The 19,548-nt window shown below is 35.4% G+C and overlaps 1 protein-coding gene across 1 annotated transcript; it reads left to right on the top strand.

Annotated features, from left to right (window-relative positions):
* Positions 1-2,110: 2,110 nt before the first annotated feature.
* On the top strand, positions 2,111-7,611 carry LOC135075430 (uncharacterized). Its single transcript, XM_063969873.1, has 2 exons — positions 2,111-2,275; positions 5,451-7,611. The coding sequence occupies exons 1-2, from the start codon at positions 2,111-2,113 to the stop codon at positions 5,715-5,717; spliced, it is 432 nt and encodes a 143-aa protein (XP_063825943.1). The 3' UTR covers positions 5,718-7,611.
* Positions 7,612-19,548: the final 11,937 nt, after the last annotated feature.

Here is a 19,548-nt window from a genome sequence, read left to right on the forward strand (position 1 = left end):
GTACATTTAGGCAATAATGCGCTTCACAGGTAATAAAGCTGCGGCACGTATCCCCTTAGAAGACAAACCACATTCCATGCCAAGTCAGCTGGTGGTAATTAAGCCTATACCTGATTACCTGGTGGTGGCAGATTTGTTGCCACTAAAATTTGAACTTTAGTGAGTAATAACATTTAATACGGCTTCTTGGCGGGAATCTGAAGCGTCATGTTAGCGGTTTTGTTTTATTTCCTCAAATTCGTGTTTGGGCGACTATTAATGTGTGATAATGGTGGATTAGTAACCATTTAGTGTTCGTGAACGTGCATGAGTGTGGGCAAGTGAAGCAAAACAGTGCATCGTGATATTTTGGTTCTTTCAAGTTGTCCATAGGAGGTCTCAGTAAAAGCACCACCACTTTACTGAGACTTAAAGGGTGGGAAGGGGTATCATCTATCATCCTTCATTATATCATTACTTGATTTTTGTAACTCGTATCACTTATATACTTGAAAATGGCACAAATCAAGTCGACCTCGACGTGTATTGCCAACATCATCAAAAAAGTTTTTTTTCATAATGTCGTACACGTCATAAACATGTTCCCAGGTGTGCGGCAAGAAGACGCGCGTGACCGCGGGCGAACTGGCAAGCCGCAAGTGCGCGGAGTTCGCGGCGCGCGTGCCGGCGCTCGACGCGCGCGCAGGCGGCCTGCAGGCGCCGCACGACCCTAGTGAGCTCACCATAACCAGCCTTTTATAACGTTAACGTTATTGTTATCCAACATTCGGTGCATGTCGTGGCAACCTTTAATTAAGGCAACACCTTAGCTTAATTTATTTATAAGGAAACTTTGAATGTATGGTGTATGTTTTGTTGGTTGTCCTTAAATAAATAAATAAATAAATAAATAACCACTACAGGGAGGCCAAGTAGCTAGGGTTGCCTTCTCTAAAAGGCAACAGAACGCGAAACATAAACTCTTCGTACTCCATTTTTTGTCAGCTGCTACGACATTAATATCGTAGTAGTAGTGTCGTGTCGTAGTAGTGAGCATTGAAAACATGAACCAACTTGCTCCATTTTTTTCGCCAACAGCTACGATATTTCTATCGTAGCAGTTAGTAGTGTAGCAGTAGCTACGAAAACAAACTCCTTGCTCCATTTAATCGCCAGCAGCTACGATACTGTCGTAGTAGTAGTAGTAGTGTCGTAGCAGCTACGTTTCGTAGCTCACGTAGCTACGTCACGTAGCTACGTGAGCTACGAAAACAAACTTGCTCCATTTATTCTTCAGTGGCTACGACATTTTTATCGTAGCAGTGGGAGTGTCGTAGCAGTAGCTACGTGAGCTACGAAATAAAACTTGCTCGAATTTTTCGCCAGCAGCTACTACATTTCTATCGTAGCAGTAGCAGTAGTGGGTCGTAGAAGTAGCTACGTGAGCTACGAAAACAAACTCCTTGCTCCATTTCTATCGTAGCAGTAGCTACGTGAGCTACAAAAACAAACTTCCTTGCTTCATTTTTTTCGTCAGCAGCTATGATTTTTCTACCGTAGTAGCAGTAGTGTCGTAGTAGTAGTTACGTTACGAAAATATGAACTTTATTTGTGCTTTTCGTAGCAGACTACGAAATATAACTACGACATTGGAATGCACGATTTAACTGGATTTAATTTGTCGTTAATCAATTCAATATTATTATCTTCTTCTAATAAGTTCTACTGAAAAGAGCGAATAAGGAATTCAAGTCATTATTCGTAGATGGATGCAAACATATCCATGGTCCTCGCTAGTAGACTGCGAATGTTACAAAACAATAAGGCAGACTAATATTATTATTAACACCTAACTACAAGGTATGGTAGGTATAAATAATTTGAATTTGAATTTGAATTATGGCTGTAGTAATTTTTATTTTATTGCAACGTGAATGGTAAGATCACCGTGATAGTTCAGTCTATTTTTGTCATATTTTTTGTACCAAAATTGTCAGTCACTATTTTACGCAGACAGTTCAAAAACTACATTTCCATTCCACATTTGTTCCCCATAGCTTTCTTCCGTTCTGCGACTCTTGATCACACTTTAGGAGGCAGCCACACTTGTGTTGTTTCAGCGCGCATGTGGATGGGTTGCGCGGTGTTCTGCCGGCGCGCGGCGGGCGGAGGCTTCTACGCGCCACGAGTGGAGCTCAACGACGCTGGTCTCGACCCCTACTTCCCCGATGGAACCTGGTGCCACCATGATGGCACGCAGGACTACTACTGTCTACAGCACCACTGCTTGCCTGAGGTACGGTTAGGAGCCGATGTGTGGCCACCTTAAAGCTTTTATTTCGTTGCAGCAACCAGTTGTGTTGCAAGAAAAGCCAACAAATGTCAAGTACGGACGACAGCAAATACTGCAGTATCTTAAATAATAAGTAGGTAATTGTCAACTGTTATTGTAGTTTATTTTCTACAGACTGAGTTATCAGTTGTACCATTTTTGCACATGCTGAAAGTTGTATACAAACACATTTCTCGACTATTATAGGTAGTTCCTGGTGATAATATGATCACACCCCAGGATTGCTTCAGCTTCTTTAACACTGCATAAACTAAACCAAGCTTTTCTTATTCACGCATTCCAGAAGTAGGCATAATGGTCTTCTAAACCTCGAATATTTTAAGAAACTACGAGTACTTTATCTTCAACTGCTGGCAAACATCACCCAGTTTATAGCGTACAGAAATAATATATGTGTATTAACACAAGCGCCTATGAGAATAACGACGACAAAATATTCAAGTCCGACCGCATGTCATGCCGCATGTACGCGTTAACTGTTTAAATCCTGTTTAATGCCTATTTGCTTAACACTAGTGCAGTACTATGAGAATAGTCATTTATAATTTTGATTACCTACTTACGTACATGGTAATAAAATACCTGGTAGTAATTTAATGAATGACAATAAATATCAGTAGCGTATACATAACAGTGTGATTTAATATGAGGATGTTTTGTGGCATGGTTGAATCGTGCGTTCGCTTTATCAACGTTGTAGGGAATGTCTCAGATTTGACTCACGTCGGTTATTCCCAAAGATCCACGACTCTATTATTATTATTTTCCCACTGGGTACATTATATTTTAAAATATATTTTAAAATTTTCATGTATGAATTCCCAATACAATAGTGCAGCGGCGGCGGGATTGGAACCCGCGTTCCTTGGATCACGAGTCGGCCAATCCGACACCTTCACCGTTGGGTTATTGTCGCCTTCACCAAATGCATGTAGGTAGTCACAGAAAAAACTTTTGAAAGCTTAGCTAATCTGATTTTTTTTAATGATAAAGTATAATTTAAGTTAAATAATAAGATCCTAATTGATTTTGCCACAATATTACACAGTTTGAGAACCAATTGATGCTAGAGTTGGATAGGCACAATTTATCATCCTGAGGTAGGTGTTGTAAAATGATAAGCCGGTGCGAACGTCAAATCCTATTGTTTGTCAACACTAGCGTCATCTCACGTGTTCTCTCCATTCTATCAAAATAAATTACATAAACTTCTTTACTGCGGATAAATTATACATATAATGAACTAGGTAGGGATAACACTACTCTACGAGTATATCACCACATACCACACAAAACGGACGATTATAAAAATTAGAATGGCTCACTTTATGCGGTCTTATCTCAAGGAAGCGATCTCTTCCGGACAACCCGGGAGGAGATAATCTTGTTAATTGTAAAGCAATAAACCCTTTTTGGTTTGGTATCATTAAAAGTATTCTTTTGTTTTATGCTAGCTAACAAGCGACCTTTTCAATGATTAAACCATAAATTTTCATCGTATCGTATTTAGATAGGTATCATAATTTCAGTTTCAGTATGTCATCGTCTAACTACATATTTTATGATGAGAGTCTTCTTCTTCTTCTCCTCTATGGCTATTGTGTTTCCACGTTTGCCAATGTCACGTGAGCATAATGACACAAAATGATGAGAGTCGTAACGTAACTTAACCACGTCATGCGTCACCCAGCGCATCGGATCAACTATAAATCGCTCGCTAATTTGTCACAATTTATCTAGACATTTTAAAATGTTGCTACATGTCAAATATTTTTCTTTGTGAAAACATGACGTGTAAAGTGTTGGTTTACTTTGATAGTGCGATTAATAAACAAACTGTACGCAAAGCATAAGCACACTGATTTATCATGCTTGTGTCTTAATTTCCAGCTTGATTAAGTTTTGCTCTTTATTTTTAGCCAGCTTGTAAACAAATAACATCTCTTTATGGTGGTTATTAACTTCATGTATTTTTAAAATTTTGTTTTTTGCCAGTATATTACATTTTATGGCTTTAAAGATAAAACCACCTACAACCTTACTTTAATCAAGGTTTCTTGTGGTTGCTGTTTGATACGTATCCGACGGAAGTCGTCGTTGGATTGTGTAGTATCATATTAATTGCGGTTAATAACTATTGCTATTGTTGATACAACAAGCTTGTGGTCATAGATAGATGAATCTTCTTCATAGAAAGAAATCACTAAACTGCATTGATACTAATTATTATTTATGTTAAGTAAGTATTTCGAATATATTCTTAAACATCATTAGTAATTTCTGTTTAATCACTTCAATATTATGTGCTCAACATATTATTATTTGTACAGATAGATAACATAGATAGATAGTTAATGTTTGTTAGAAAAAAGTAAGTAGGGTTCAACCTTTGACACTAATTTGTCTAATTGTCTGATTGTCACCAAGTGGATATTATACAAATAATGAGTGCATTTTTCTTAACTTTGTTTCTAACTTTTATTTGGTGGATAACCCCTAAATTACTACACCTACTGAGATAATAAAATGTAACATTAACAATTTCTATATGTTTAAAACAATATGTACGATTAAGACAAAGTTTAGAATACTACAAAACATAAATACTAATCAGTATGTAAAATTACCAATGCTGCTCAATTAAGCCAGTTTCAATCAGAAATGGAATAGGTAATTTCAGTTTATCGAAAAACATTTTATTACAATTTCATTAGATATCTATGCGGTGTTGCTTAATAAGGTGTTTTCATTAGCTAATTGCTAGGTGCGCCACTTGTAAATTTAACTAAACGTACGAAAAGATTTACCTACTTACTAGTTCGTTTCATTATTGATGTCGAAATACGGACGCTTCTACCTGATACATTTCAGTATAGAATTTGAAACTAAGTTATTTTATTAGATAAGTTTTTCAAGAGGTCTTTGCATTGATTTATAAGGTGCCGATAATTTTTTTCTATACATACTAATACCGAAAGTATTTTTATACTTAATTCACAAATCAATCGAGATTGTCGATCTGTTGCAGGAAATATTCGAGAGTTTTGTCACAATTTTGCATTATCATTCGTACTATCACTACTCTACCTATCAGTAATTTAGTCACTGTTGTTCACAGAATTTCAAAATGACTGCTCAGTGGCATATCTGGGAGCTGCCGAGCGAAGATATCGGTGGAGCTTTTAACGCGCGGGCCTTCCAGACGCCTGATGAGGAGACAGCGGCTAAGATCAAAGCATACCTTTCGCTAGACGATGGGGGGGTGCCCCTCGTCCGGTCAGCCTTCCCCCCGCACCTCCCTGAAGAGCCCGAAGATAACTGGGAGGTCAAAGACTACGTGGACATACCACCAGCCCCCGAGAGTGACTCACAACCTCACATGTAGATATCAAGGGTTCGTCTTCCACTCGAGTAAGCTCGGCCGATAAGACATGTTATTGTCTTTTGTGTATTTTGCTATTAAAGTCTTGCCATTAAGTAAATAAGTACTTAGTTGTAATACATTGTATAATTCAGTATTATTTTGTTTATACAAACGAACACTGCAGGTGTATTTTTTGCAAACTACTTTACGCATTTTTTCGTTCAAACATTTACATGATTGTACTGAAATATTGATATAGTTCAGCCTACTGCATTTATTAGTTAAGAAGTATAGAGGGGTATGATTTGTATTAAAAAGGCGTTTTTGTACTTAATTATTGTTTTAGCCAGTATTAAATAGATTATGAAATAAAACCAGAATACCTACATAATAGCTGTAAATTAAAGGCGAAGACAATTAAATATTAATTTACTACTTGGTGATTTCGTATGTTCTCAAGTTCTGTGAATATTGTATGATTTAATAGAGATAATATTTTCATGATATTAGTCATTATATGCTTCACTAATGCAATCATTGTACTTTTATCTCGTATTTTGTATCGTGTTGATACTCGTATCACTTCTTATTTTACATGAAGTGGTTAGTTGTTACAATGCACTAAGTTACAATCATAGAAGATAACATAAAAGGCTAGTCGTAATGATAGGTGATTATTACGTTTTATAGAACAATTTATTAGTTTTTTTATTAGTTAAGTAAGTGCCTAATTTGCATAAGTAGGGGAGAGGGGGGCAGCTTTGAACAATTTTCATACTTTATTAAATATCTTCCAAATTTGAACGATTTCATTAATTTTTTCTTCCTAGATAGAGGTCATGGTTATCACACAACAAAATAATGATGTTTTTCTTAATTATTCATGAACGCTTATTAAGATATTTAGATTTTTGCACAGACCTGTAAACGTTCAAAACTGCCCCGTAGTCGGGGCAGCCTTGAACACGCCTGGGGCAGTTTTGAATTAGTATTTTTTTCAATGAAATAAAACTGAATATTTATGAATGTGTATTTTTAAAATAATTAATAAACAAAATTTTAAATGATCAGTGTCATTTGGGATCAATTTAACATGTTTATTTTATTTTACATCACTCTGTACAAAGTAACACAAAACTTAAAGATATTATTAAAAAAAAAGTTAATATAAGATATATCAATTAACTAAATACTAATAAACTTTCTGTTTAATGACACATCAAAGACAAAACTGCATAATTGAAAAAATATCAATCAACTACTAAAACTAGCTTTTGCCCGGACTTCACCCAGCTTGAAATTTTATCTGTCACAGTAAAGCAATCTGCTTATTTTTTATGTAAAAACCTTCTACGAAGTATTAGAAAACTTAAGGTTTCATAATACCACTTAAAGAAGAAAATTTATAAAGTTCAAAGGTGCCCCAACCATTTCGTTCAAAGCTGCCCCATGGGTATATTTCCAGAAAAAAACATAAATTTAATAACGGAACATACTTTTATATCGCAATTTCTTATCAAATCTTCATTGAAACTATTTAAACTTCCATATAGTAAACAAACCACTCACTATTTTATAAAACTACGTCCACAAAATCCTTAAAACCAAAATAAAAAAGTGCGAAATTGGCAGTCAAAAACAAAAAAACACTTTTGCCGGTTAACCTACAGTTAGATATTAAAAATGAGATGGGACGGCTATGCGCATCAGTGCTGGCAATATAAATTATGATTTATACCATTGTAGCCTAAACCATCATTTGTTCTAAGCTGCCCCTGTCCAAAGCTGCCCCCCTCTCCCCTACAATATGAATATTTTATAGGTACCTACAACTACATACAGTATTATATTATCTAGACTTAAAAACATGGTGCATTTAATTATAAATAAATATATTTATTTATGTATTTTAAAATGTGTTTGATTACAATTGTTAGTCCCTATTGTTAATTGATATTGACATTCGAGATAATACGAGTACTAAATACAAACGAAACGAAAATTATCTACATTACATACCTACATTACTTTAATTAATTAGTTCATTAATTAATTAATTTATTTATTTATTTATTGCACATAATGAATACACTGTATATTTGAAAATTATAAATAACTTGAAAAAATCGAACTGCCTAAGGCGGGAATTGAACCCACAATGAGGATCATTTCGATTTTTAGCTGTGAATGCAGATTTATACGTCTAAGAAATCCTTAATATACAGTCCAAAATTTTTTGTTCTACGACAAAAATTGACGAAGTTATGGCCAAATTACTAAAAAAGTTCACTGACCGCCCGGCGCGGGACCGATGACGTCACTATATCCGATCCGAACGCTGCCGGCGTACTGCGTGGATAGAAAATATTTTTTTCTAGCTAAACTATCAGTTTTAGAGAAAAACTTGTTATGACATTTATTCATCAGAATAAAGTAAGCTATCGATAGGTAATTTAAAAAAATATAAATTGTGAAAAATGTCGCAAAAAATCCATACGCTCATACGATTCAATGGAACGCGGAGACGCGATTAGGGTCTCCGCGGTGGTATTATCCGCGGCGATTTATTCAAATAAAGTGTTCATAAGTGTTGTTAGAGTCATATCTTCGTCCAAGTAAAATATAAAAATGTATAAATATTAAAATATTTACTTCTAACAATAAGTATAGCTGAGGCAGATACACTCTGCCTAGGCTACAAGACATTGCTATGAAGATCATTTCGATGTACACGCAATACCTACCTGTTATTTAGTTTTTCTGAGTTAAACCTACGTACCTACCTATCTATTCGCCGTTCCCATGGGCGGGCCAGCTGCTCCCTCCTGGAAATCTATTTAATCTTAGCCTAGAAGCTGGGTATGACTCCCCTGTCCCTCTCCTCTCCCCAGGTCATAAGCTGGGCATGACTTCCCCCTCGGCCAGAAGTCGGGTATGATTCCCCCCCCCCCCCCCCCCCAGGCCAGAAGCTGGGTAAGGCTTGCCCCTCCCCCCAGGCCATAAGCATAAGCTGGGTATGACTCCCCCTAGGCCAGAAGCTGGGTATGACTTCCCCCCCCCCCCCCCTCCCCCTCCAGGCCAGAAGCTGGGTAAGGCTAGCCCCTCCCCCCAGTCCATAAGCATAAGCTAGGTATGACTCCCCCTCGGCCAGAAGCTGGGTATGACTAACCCCCCCCCCCCCCCCCCAGGCCAGAAACTGGGTATGACTTGCCTCTCCCCCCCTCTTACCAAGGCCAGAAGCTGGGGTAAGGCTTGCCCCTCCCCCCAGGCTATAAATAAGCTGGGTATGACTTATCCCCTTCCCCCCCCTAGGCCAGAAACTGGTTATAAGCACTCATATTATGTATTATTATGTTCAATACAAGCAATCATAAAGCTACACTCACCCCAACCGCGTCTCCGCATTTCATCGAATCCTATAAAAATGTGGTTTTTGGACATAGCGATACATATTTTTCACAATTTTTATTTTTAAAAATTACTGGTCGATAGGTTACTTTATTTTGATGAATAAATGTTATTAAAAGTTTTTTTCTAAAACTGATAGTTTAGCTGGAAAAAAATATTTTCCATCCCAATAGTACGCCGGCTGAGCTCGATTCGGATATAGTGACGTCACGCGGCCCTGCGTACGTTGTCTTTTAGCGGCAAAAACGGCCTATGTTTATTACTTAATATCTTCGTAAGTAATGGTCCGATTTGGATAATTCAAAAAGATATATCTTTCTTATGTCTTAAAGATTAACGTAGATACTAGTTTTATTGAATTTTCTACAACAGTACTGATCCTCATTGAGATGCGACTCTTAACGCTAAAAATTAAATAACTATACACTGTATATTGTTAGGTACTAGGTACTAACATACAAATGCACACCCGGTTGGGCACAGCAATACAAAATAACATTTATTAAATATTATTAACAATAATTAAATTTATAAATCTTAAAGTCTACCTACTTATAACTTTTATAATATATAATACAATTGCAATTAACTTAAAATATTATAATGTTAGACATTACAGTTAAAACAATATTTATTTATCAACTTAACATGAAATAATTTTTGAAAAATTATCCTTCATTATTTTATTCCATACACAACCGTTAAATGGGTAAATAGATAGGTACCTATTTTTAAGGAGTTCCATTCGAATCAAATAACAATCAGCGAGGTTCAACTTTTGCTTATAAACAAAGCAAATTATGAATGCTATGGGATCTTGATGGAGGACTAATGCTCTATATCAAGCTATATATGAAAAAGCAGGCACATTGTTTTCTGTATGAGTTTTATTGTTTTCCGTGGCACGATTGTAAATGATTGTGATTTGCTTAAAATGGCTAAAGTACATAAGCATAGGTACTTAATCACGCGTTATAGAAGTAAGTAGAGAATACAATAGCACTTCCTTTGTATCGTAATGTATGTTAAGTGATAGACTGGCACCGTGCTTCGCATACATGATGTGTGAGTTATCACACTTACGATAAATAATGACATCCACGGTACGCCAGATTTTTCCATGTATATACCCAGCTATCTAAATAACCCACGATTGACAGACCAAGAGCCGCTCGGAATAAGAAATGTACATGTAACGTATTATGGAGGGAATAAATTACTGATAAATAGATGGCAACTTCAATCTTTAAATTAGCACTTACGATGAAACAAAGTAGCGAAAATAAATAAATAATTATGTATTTTTTAAACTACAAAGATAAATACAGAAGAAATGTCTTCTTCTTCTTATTCAATATACTTTGTATTTATTCGGAAAGTAGCTTTTACCATTAAAAACTATATAATTAGTAAATAACGATAAGAGATAAAAGTATAGGCATTTCCGCCGATGTCGTTTCATAGAGTAAATACCTAGGCAACATAGCTGGGCATTAACTCGTTAATCCGTTAATCGTTAATTAACGAAGTTAACATTTCTATTAACGGATTAACTTTTAAGTTAACTTTAAAAAATGTTAACGGACTCGTTAACTTCCGTTAAATTTTCCTAAGTCCGTTAATCCGTTAATCCAGTACCTACTATTTACCAAAAGCACGCTGAAAAACGCTAGAAAAACGCGTTCTAACCAGATCACTAACGACACTTGTAAGTAGGTATGTGTGGGACAACTCTTGCAACTGAATTTAAGACCAGTTTTCCTCAACCGATTGAGCTGAAATTTGGTATACTTATGTAAGTACGATGACAATGCAATGTTATGGTACCATTGAGCTGGTCTGATGATGGAGTCATGAGGTGGCCATAGGAACTCCTAAATGAAACGGCGGCATCGCATCGAATTTGGGTTCGTTGGATTTGTCTTTTCGAGCACTTTAGTACTAGATGATGTTCAGGGTCCTGATGATGGAGTCAGGAGGTGGCCATAGGAATTCCTAAACGAAACGGTGGAAACTTATCGAGTTTGGGTTTGCTGGATTTGTCTTTTCGAGCACTTTGGTGCTAAATTGTATTGTAATTGAACCAAGGCTCTGAGATTGAGATACTACTAAAAAGTGTAAAATAAAATTATAATAATTAAAAAACTTTTTTAAAAACAAGCTTTTATTCTGAAATGCAGTTGTACTACAACGAAAAAAAAAATAATTGTACTTATGCAAGGTTCAAATAATTTCGAAAGCTTGTAGCGCAAACAAAAAAACCGGCCAAGTGCGTGTCGGATTTTTTATTTAATTTAAGTTATTAATGTATGAATAATTACGCGGTAATACGCGGTTTACGATTTACAAGGTATTAAAAAAAAAAAACTTACTAGATCTCGTTCAAAACAATTTTCGTTGGTAGTTTTTATAGTAATGTACATCATGTTTTTTTTTAGATTTTTCATTTTCTTATTTTAGAAGTTAGAGAGGGGGGAAAACCAACTTTTTTCCACTTTAGAAGCGTCTGTCACTCAAACTATTCGATTAGAAAAAAAGTATTTTAGAAACCTCAATATCATTTTTGAAGACCTATCCATAGATACCCCACACGTATGTTTGATGAAAAAAAAAATTTTGAGTTTCAGTTCTAAGTATGGGGAGCCCCCAATATTTATTATTATTTTTTTATTTTTGCATCAGAATCTTAATGCGGTTCACAGAATACATCTACCTACCAAGTTTCAACAGTATAGCTCTTATAGTTTCGGAAAAAAATGGCTGTGACATACGGACGGACAGACAGACATGACGAATCTATAAGGATTCCGTTTTTTGTCATTTGGCTACGGAACCCTAAAAAAGAGGAATAAATTCCATGCGCGATACAAGCTTTCGAAATTATTCGAACCTTGCATACAATGATTTTTTTCGTTTTATTATCATGTGTTAACGGATTAACGATTAACGTTAACTTGCGTTAAATCTTGTGAAATGTAACGTTTTAACGTTTAACGAAGTTAATTTTTTTATTAACGGTTTAACGATTAACGAAGTTAACTATTTGATTAACGGTGCCCAGCTATGCTAGGCAATAAGCTCGACTACGAGACTGAAAATTCGTAGTCGTAATCGACTCGTAGATATAATATGATGAGGATCTTACCTACCATATTTGAAGTATTTTACATCTTCGTAGATAGTAGTAATAAAACCTACTCTATTTATAAACATGTAGTTACATTTTATTTCTCTACTAAACATATTTTGGTGGCTCTACATTAAGAGATTGAGGTTCGATTTAAATTCTTGATCAATTTAGTATGAAATAAATGTTTATGTCTGAATATTATTTGAAACTGGAATAGTTGAGTTCGGTTATTTTAAGTGAACCAGTGACCAGATTTAAAAAAAAATCTCACGTCTCATCGTAGGGGAGCGGAACCGAATATTGGATACGTGCGCAATACTGGATATATATGACATTACTTATCTGCCTATCTATGAATATTATAATTTTGAGGTCTAGTAATTAAGATATAATTAATGACAATGACCAATGTCTATTTACAATTAAATGTGTATAGTCCCGTACGGCTAGCACGAAAAACTTTCGAGTTCGAATCGTTTGCGTATTCGACAAAATTCGATACTCAATCTTCGAATTTAACGATAACGTGACAATTTTGATTCTCAAAATAAGTTTCGTGCAACCATTTCTCATACTAAGTTCACTTTACGACACGTTCACAAGGGCTCTGTTGTAGTTTTCGTACTAAATCTTTTGATGGCGATTCGAACTCGAAAGTTTTTCGTGCTAGCCGTACCGTTCGCTTCAGTTTACATATTACCTATTTAGTAATTTTGTCAAATATACATATTATCTACTGTTATGTGTGTATACAATTCAGTGTCAATTTTATACAGATTGATTTGTTAGCAAGATTGCTTAAAACTATTTCATTTATTTGCGCGGACTGGAACTAGGTACCTAGGTTACCCATACAAACTTCTATCATTCAATGAGCCCGCGTTTGTCAAATGATTTGAATCAAAGCATATCATACATATTTTTCCCATCTCATGAACAGACGTGCAAAAAAAGAATTGCTTTTCAATTTAAAGTACTTAACAGTTCGGTTCGCTCTATTATTTGGGGTACATTGGGCAGATGCCTATCAATTTAAACTACTTATCAGCTGTATTATTTGCTGAACATTAGGCAGATTTACGTCTCACATTGCATCCTCACATGTTCCTATGCTATTTTTATTTTAGCTTCATTCCTTACTAATTTTGTTTTATGCCTACTGACCTATATAATATATAAAAAATATATAAAAGCAGACCACTCTTAAAAATGCAAATGGTGTTTTCATGTCGTAAAACAAAAGTTTAAGAGTATCATCGGGTATGTTCAGCGTGGAACTGCGATAAAACAAAGAGCTAATTCTGTTGGCAACGAGGCCCGTGCGCAGGAGTCCTCTTACATTTACACACAATACTAAAAGCAAGACCCTATTGTTTCCCATAAAAATGATCGCATTACCAAAATTTTAACATCGAAGGTACGATAGCTGGCTGACGCATTTGCGCGGACGTTGCTTCTACACATACCGATACCATCGTAATCCATAATCCATGAAACATTATGTTATATGAAGGGATTAAAGTTTACCAATTAATTTAATGAAATACCTAGGTACGTAACGATAAAAGAGTGTCTTCGTAGCCAAACCATAAGAAGTGAAGTGTGATTTAGGGTTAGGCTCGATTCACTTGAAACAAAAACAAGATGATCGTTATATTTTGGTTTACTTTTCACGAAATACAGTTTTAGGATAAGACCATGGCCGTGATTGTACAATTATGCATTTCACCAAGAGAAAAAATATGCATTCAGTGACGTTACAAAAACATGACCATTTATTTAGCAGGATATTCTAAATTAAATTAATTTTAAATGCGTCTCAACGATTCCGTGTTTTGTTAATACACTTAATACTAATATTAAATGCTGGAATAGGTGAGTATACCAATTTAATTTCCATCAAATAGGTTGAAATTGTTCAAATAGTTTACTTTTGTCTAAATGTTTATTGTTGTTAAAAAGTAGTCGGCCTCTAAGTACTGCATACGTAGGAACCACGCGTACCTACGTACTGACTGGCCTGAATCCAAGGGCATGAATAATCTTAGGAGCTATTTAAAATACTTTTTTATTTTATGGAGAAGAGCCTCTATGAAGTTTTTAACTAGTACCTACTCCGTCTTTTTGTCCGTGATCTGTGACTTGCGCTCGCGCATAATCAATGTCTTTCTGAGCTACTTTATATTCCGCCAGCATTTACTTTTTTAATGAACATCATTTGCTAGAATAGGTAAGCAGGCCATAATTCGCTCCTGACAAACGTCACTCTCGGTTTGAATTGGTAAAACTGTTAGCGCATGTTTAGCATAACCATACTCGTGAAATAAAACATGCATGATGTTTGCAACGTGAATATTTTATTAATTTTATTACTTATACTATTAATCAAATGGTACCTACCTATCTAAAGTTTTAGTAGTTCTAATTTATTACAATCATAAAGTTCTAGATGGACTGGCAATGTAACTACGAGTAGATCTTACCAAAATTAAACTCAAAATCAAAATCAAAATTATCTTTATTTGTTTAGACTAATTAAATTAGTTCTTGCAAATCGTCAAATGCTCTTAAGGAGCCTATACATGTCTCATTCTTTTTTTGCCCTACCAGCGCTTCGAGACAAACATTTGGCAAGTGCTGAGAAGAAGCGCCGCAACAAACTCAGTCACCACTGTCTGCCGGTTTAAAAATATAAAAAAATATAAAAAAGTAGGAAGTTACATACATTCAGAAGCAAGTTACTTACCACGCGCTCCCGTTGATAGAAGGCCATCTTGCCAATTGATCTGACGTGTCTATTATTTTAGTTAAAGGCGGCCATGAAATTAATTTTTTTACTTACTCAAAAAGCTACTTGCCTACTTACTTTTTTCCAGCAGTTGTGTCACACGTAAATGTATTTTACTCTACATTGATCGAATTAACAACTACTAGTCATACAAAACATTGGTCAAATGGTCATATTTTATTCAAAGAAACATGTCTAAACCTCGGTGGACTGGATATGGGTTGAAAGCTGTGCTAGTTAAAAGTTTAGTGCCTAGGCCTACACACTTCACAGTAGGTCGAAGTAATCCAATCTTGGTGTTTCGCGTAACCAGCGTAATTGTGGAAACTTTAGTCTGATCGGAGCGTCGTCAGCTCGAGTACAGGCATTTAACTCGATCGTCACGCTATCTTGCCAACCTATTCAAGTTGTGCATCCACAAAACATTTAGGTACTTCTAAAGAGCGCATACTTGTATTGAATTCTAATTCATACAACTAATGTGTCTGGCGGTATTCACTCATAATTACCGCTCATTACATATATTCCTACATAACATGAATTAACTTACTGCATAAATAGTCATTATTAATCGCTAAGTCAAAATGTCAAAAATTAATAGTTACTGGTAGTAGAATAACATGTAAGGAAAAGATCATTACAAAAGGTAAATTACAAGTAAAAATATGAAAGCATGAAGTACTTTCAATACAATCAATCGTCAAATTATAATGATTGATCCAGATGTAATATCGATATAAATTCGTGTGGAATTTAAAATCATACGAAATAGTCCACTGAAACTGCTTAGAGCAGCATTTACCGTCTTAAACTTCATAGGATTCCCCATGACTAAACCAAACCTGTTTTCAAGTGGCTAACGTTCTATTTGCGAAGGAAAACTTGAACACACGCATGAGTGTTCAAGTTTTCCCAACCTAACACAAGTTAGGTATAAATTGCGGTACCTGTAAGTACGTCAATAGAGTTTTACTAAATGCAAGGATATGAAAGTAGGTCTATAAAAAATTATAGTATTTGCTTTTGTAGTCTGCTACGTGTTGGCTCTGATTTCATTGGCACTTTGCTGATGTTTGCTGATTTACACTTTTAATTTATGGTGCAAGAATATTCCTTTAAACAGTTAAAAAAATCCGTATCAGAAGTTACCTAGCAATTAAACATCTTGTTATGTTGTAAATTATATGCATCAGATGACTTCCGCTTAAAAAACTACTCTTAAAGACACATCCTTGTGGTAAGAAGTCAATGTATTTTGCCGACGGCGTTTCGCAGTAGACCCAAAAATCCGCCGAGAGAATTACTTAAAATATTTCAAAATTAATGTGATCGGGATTCGAACTTGAAGTTTTGCGCTCAACGGCTCAAGTGCATCAGTATTTTTTATTTTTTTCTTTATTCAGAAAACCACAATTCTTTATGTTATAAAATTTGCTTAGGTACAGGTAATAATCAATCTACATAGGTATATTTAAATTATTATATTTTTTCCGCTAAGTTCCTCCAAGTAGAATAGTTGATCAAGTATTACCATTGAATGAATATTATTATGGAAAAAGAGGATAATTAGTGATGTAAATTGAGAAACTTGTCGGGCTAACGCGGACGATGACATTAGTAGGTATGTATCTTTTCCTTGTAATTCCTTGACTTGTTTTCTTAAGTTGAGTTGCACCATCTTACTTTAACTTTGAAAAACGTCAAAAATCTGTCAAACTCCATACAAAAGGCACCGTTTATTGTTATTGTTACGATTAAAATAAGGTGGCGCAACTTAGCCTTATTGTGAGAATTCAATGAGTAAAAGTAAAGTGCACAAACAACTGCCAAACGTGTGTTTAAATGTTCCAATTTTTCTTTTTTTGTAACGCAAAACACTTCTCAAATTAAACTTTTATTTTTGTATTCGGTGCAATCCCAGCTACAATATAAAATTCAACACGCACTCGACAGAAAATGCACCGCAAAATGCAACTTTTTTCGTGCTCCACTCCAGCGCATCCAGCGAATGGACAATTTGACCTGGAATGTGAAATTATTTATAACATTTGCAATTCAAAACTCAGATGAATGTAGGTAGGTAGGATCCTGAAGTAAGAGAACTAATGCATGTACCACAATATAACAAACATCTTTACTCTGTATTTGAGATAACAAAGAATAAATTACATTAATTTATTCGAAGTAACTTATTTTAAAGTACTTAGGCAGTTAATTAGGTAGGTAGGTACTTCTATATCACAAAGCCCTACTATGTACATAGTTAGTAATGAGCACATATAATTTGATTAATAGCTAATACATTCTTTTGTTTATCGGGCCTGTCCATTGAACGTCTGTCGACTCACTGTTGTTGTCCCCTTACAATACCTAGACCTACTGTACATTCGTATGCGCATAGTGAAATACTGTTTTAGTACACGGGTTATCGAAGAGGTCACTTGCTAGCAAGTAAATAAAACATCATTATAGAATCTATACCTAAATGTGTACGTAATGTGTGTACCTATGTGTGTGTATGTAATTGACCATAGCTAAATAAAGTCTGAAAGTTACCCTACAAGCACTGAAACTCCTGTAAATCCAGGAGAGCCCGCCCAGAGAAAGTAGAGAAGTGCCGGGGGGTTTTAAACGCGTCATATAACAGTTTGAATATGTCCACGAGTGCGATACTAAATTTCAATATAGGAGACAGTTCAATAACAGAGATGAAGAATGAGTTTTTGACAACGGCCATCTGCCTGTAGCAAAATTGCCGGAAAAGTTTGTCCTTGTCAAGACCAAATTGGTTCAATACTTATAACGGATATGGTTATTTGCTGAATTGAATTGAGCATTTTGAGATTTCCGATCTCAGAGACTATTCCCACAGTATGTGATAGACGATTGAAAGTGTTGAAACTGCTGTGGTCATTCCAGTAGAACGAATGTGAATCACATCGGTGCTGAAAAAAGTTTAAGGTGTCAGTTTTCAGAAGGAATATTTTGTGATCCACCTACAAGCATCGTTTTAACATCGCTTGCGCATTACTGGGAAGAATTTTAATAGGTAAATGATGCCCTTTTATCAATGACTCCCATCGGTTTCGCCATTCCACGATTAGATTGTGATCTCAATGACGTGTTACAAACGTAAAAGTAGTTTTCAGACAAATTTTACTTGGAACAAGTCATTTTAGACCTAAATGCATCATAAACTCATTGGTTTTAGGTGACACAAATTGTAATACTGAAAGATAGAGGTTACTAAATTACTCTAATTTTAAATTTCCATGTTACATCTAACATAATCTTCTAGCAGCTGTAAGTAGCGCTTCTAGTTAATAAATATTTATAATTTAAAATATATTTAACATTCGTCAAATAATTAATCACATGGCATGCAAAAATGTGAAACAGTATTTTGAAATCGAATGTATTGCGCGAAAATGTATCTGAAATAACGGTTAGTTAGCATGACATTCGGAAATAAATAGGTAAGTATCAATTTACTCTTAATTTGTAACTAGCTCTACTATTTTTTTTTCTCCGCAGAAAAATATTTTCGATTTAATTTCACATACTCACGAACAAAAATGTAATCGTAAGAATTTTATTTTCAGTGACATTGAAAAATTATTTCTATTTTTAGCTCCTATATTATTTTAAAATAACGTATGGCACACTACTTAAAGAGATCATTCGGCCTATACCGCCAGTTAAAAAAATTTAACGCGTTGGTGTGTCTATTAGTCTCGAATCATATAAAAGAATTCAACGCAAATCAGGCTCGTCCGCGATTATGACGAAAAATTTTATTAAATAATATTTTAACAAACGTTGTCTTTTCAGGGTTTAAACTTTTCAGGATTTCCAATGAAACTGGATTTTGTAATTTTTATCTGAGGATTTAATTAAACTTACATAGTATTTAAAATTTAGACAAAAGATACCTTCTACGTTATGACAAATGACCGATTAGCTTAAACTTAAACGCATAAACTTAGTCTTCTCGTACCTACGTACGAGTAGTTGGTAGGCAAGTAGTGGTGCCATACAAAAAATTTAATACAAAAAAATAAAATGAAAATTCGGGTATTGTTCATGGAACTCGCATGAGCGATTCCGATTCGATATTAAATTAAATAATAATTTTAGCTATTAAAAAATTTAGATATTATTTAAAAGAATTTTTAAAATGCAATTCGACTAGGTTAATTAAGTTAGAGTGCACGAAGAATGCAGTGGATCTACCTACCAGTTTCATTTAGGCTACAATACTTATCTTATTCGCCCGTTATAAAGCAATACTTTCGTTAGCAATTAATCTACGATTAATGACGTCGGCATACCTGGTGAGTAAATAATGCAATTTACTGGTAGAAAGCCATGCAGTAGAGGGGCTTAACGTGTGATCCGCGAACCGCGCGGGTCTGCGCGCGCGCAGTGGGCCGGCGGAGAGCGCGCGAGCGGCAGTCCTCATCCCGCGCCACCGCCCGCGCCCGCGCCCGCGCCCGCTCCGCGCGCCGCGCCGCTGCTGACCCCGG

Source organism: Ostrinia nubilalis, chromosome 1, assembly GCF_963855985.1.
Source record: "Ostrinia nubilalis chromosome 1, ilOstNubi1.1, whole genome shotgun sequence".
NCBI classification, from domain to species: Eukaryota; Metazoa; Arthropoda; class Insecta; order Lepidoptera; family Crambidae; genus Ostrinia; species Ostrinia nubilalis.

Bases quoted from the DNA above. Each gene is read 5' to 3' on its own strand.
- LOC135075430 (XM_063969873.1), top strand. From the start codon at position 2,111: ATGGGTTGCGCGGTGTTCTGCCGGCGCGCGGCGGGCGGAGGCTTCTAC. The intron at 2,276-5,450 runs GTACGGTTAGGA...TGTTGTTCACAG, and splicing joins AGCACCACTGCTTGCCTGAG to AATTTCAAAATGACTGCTCA.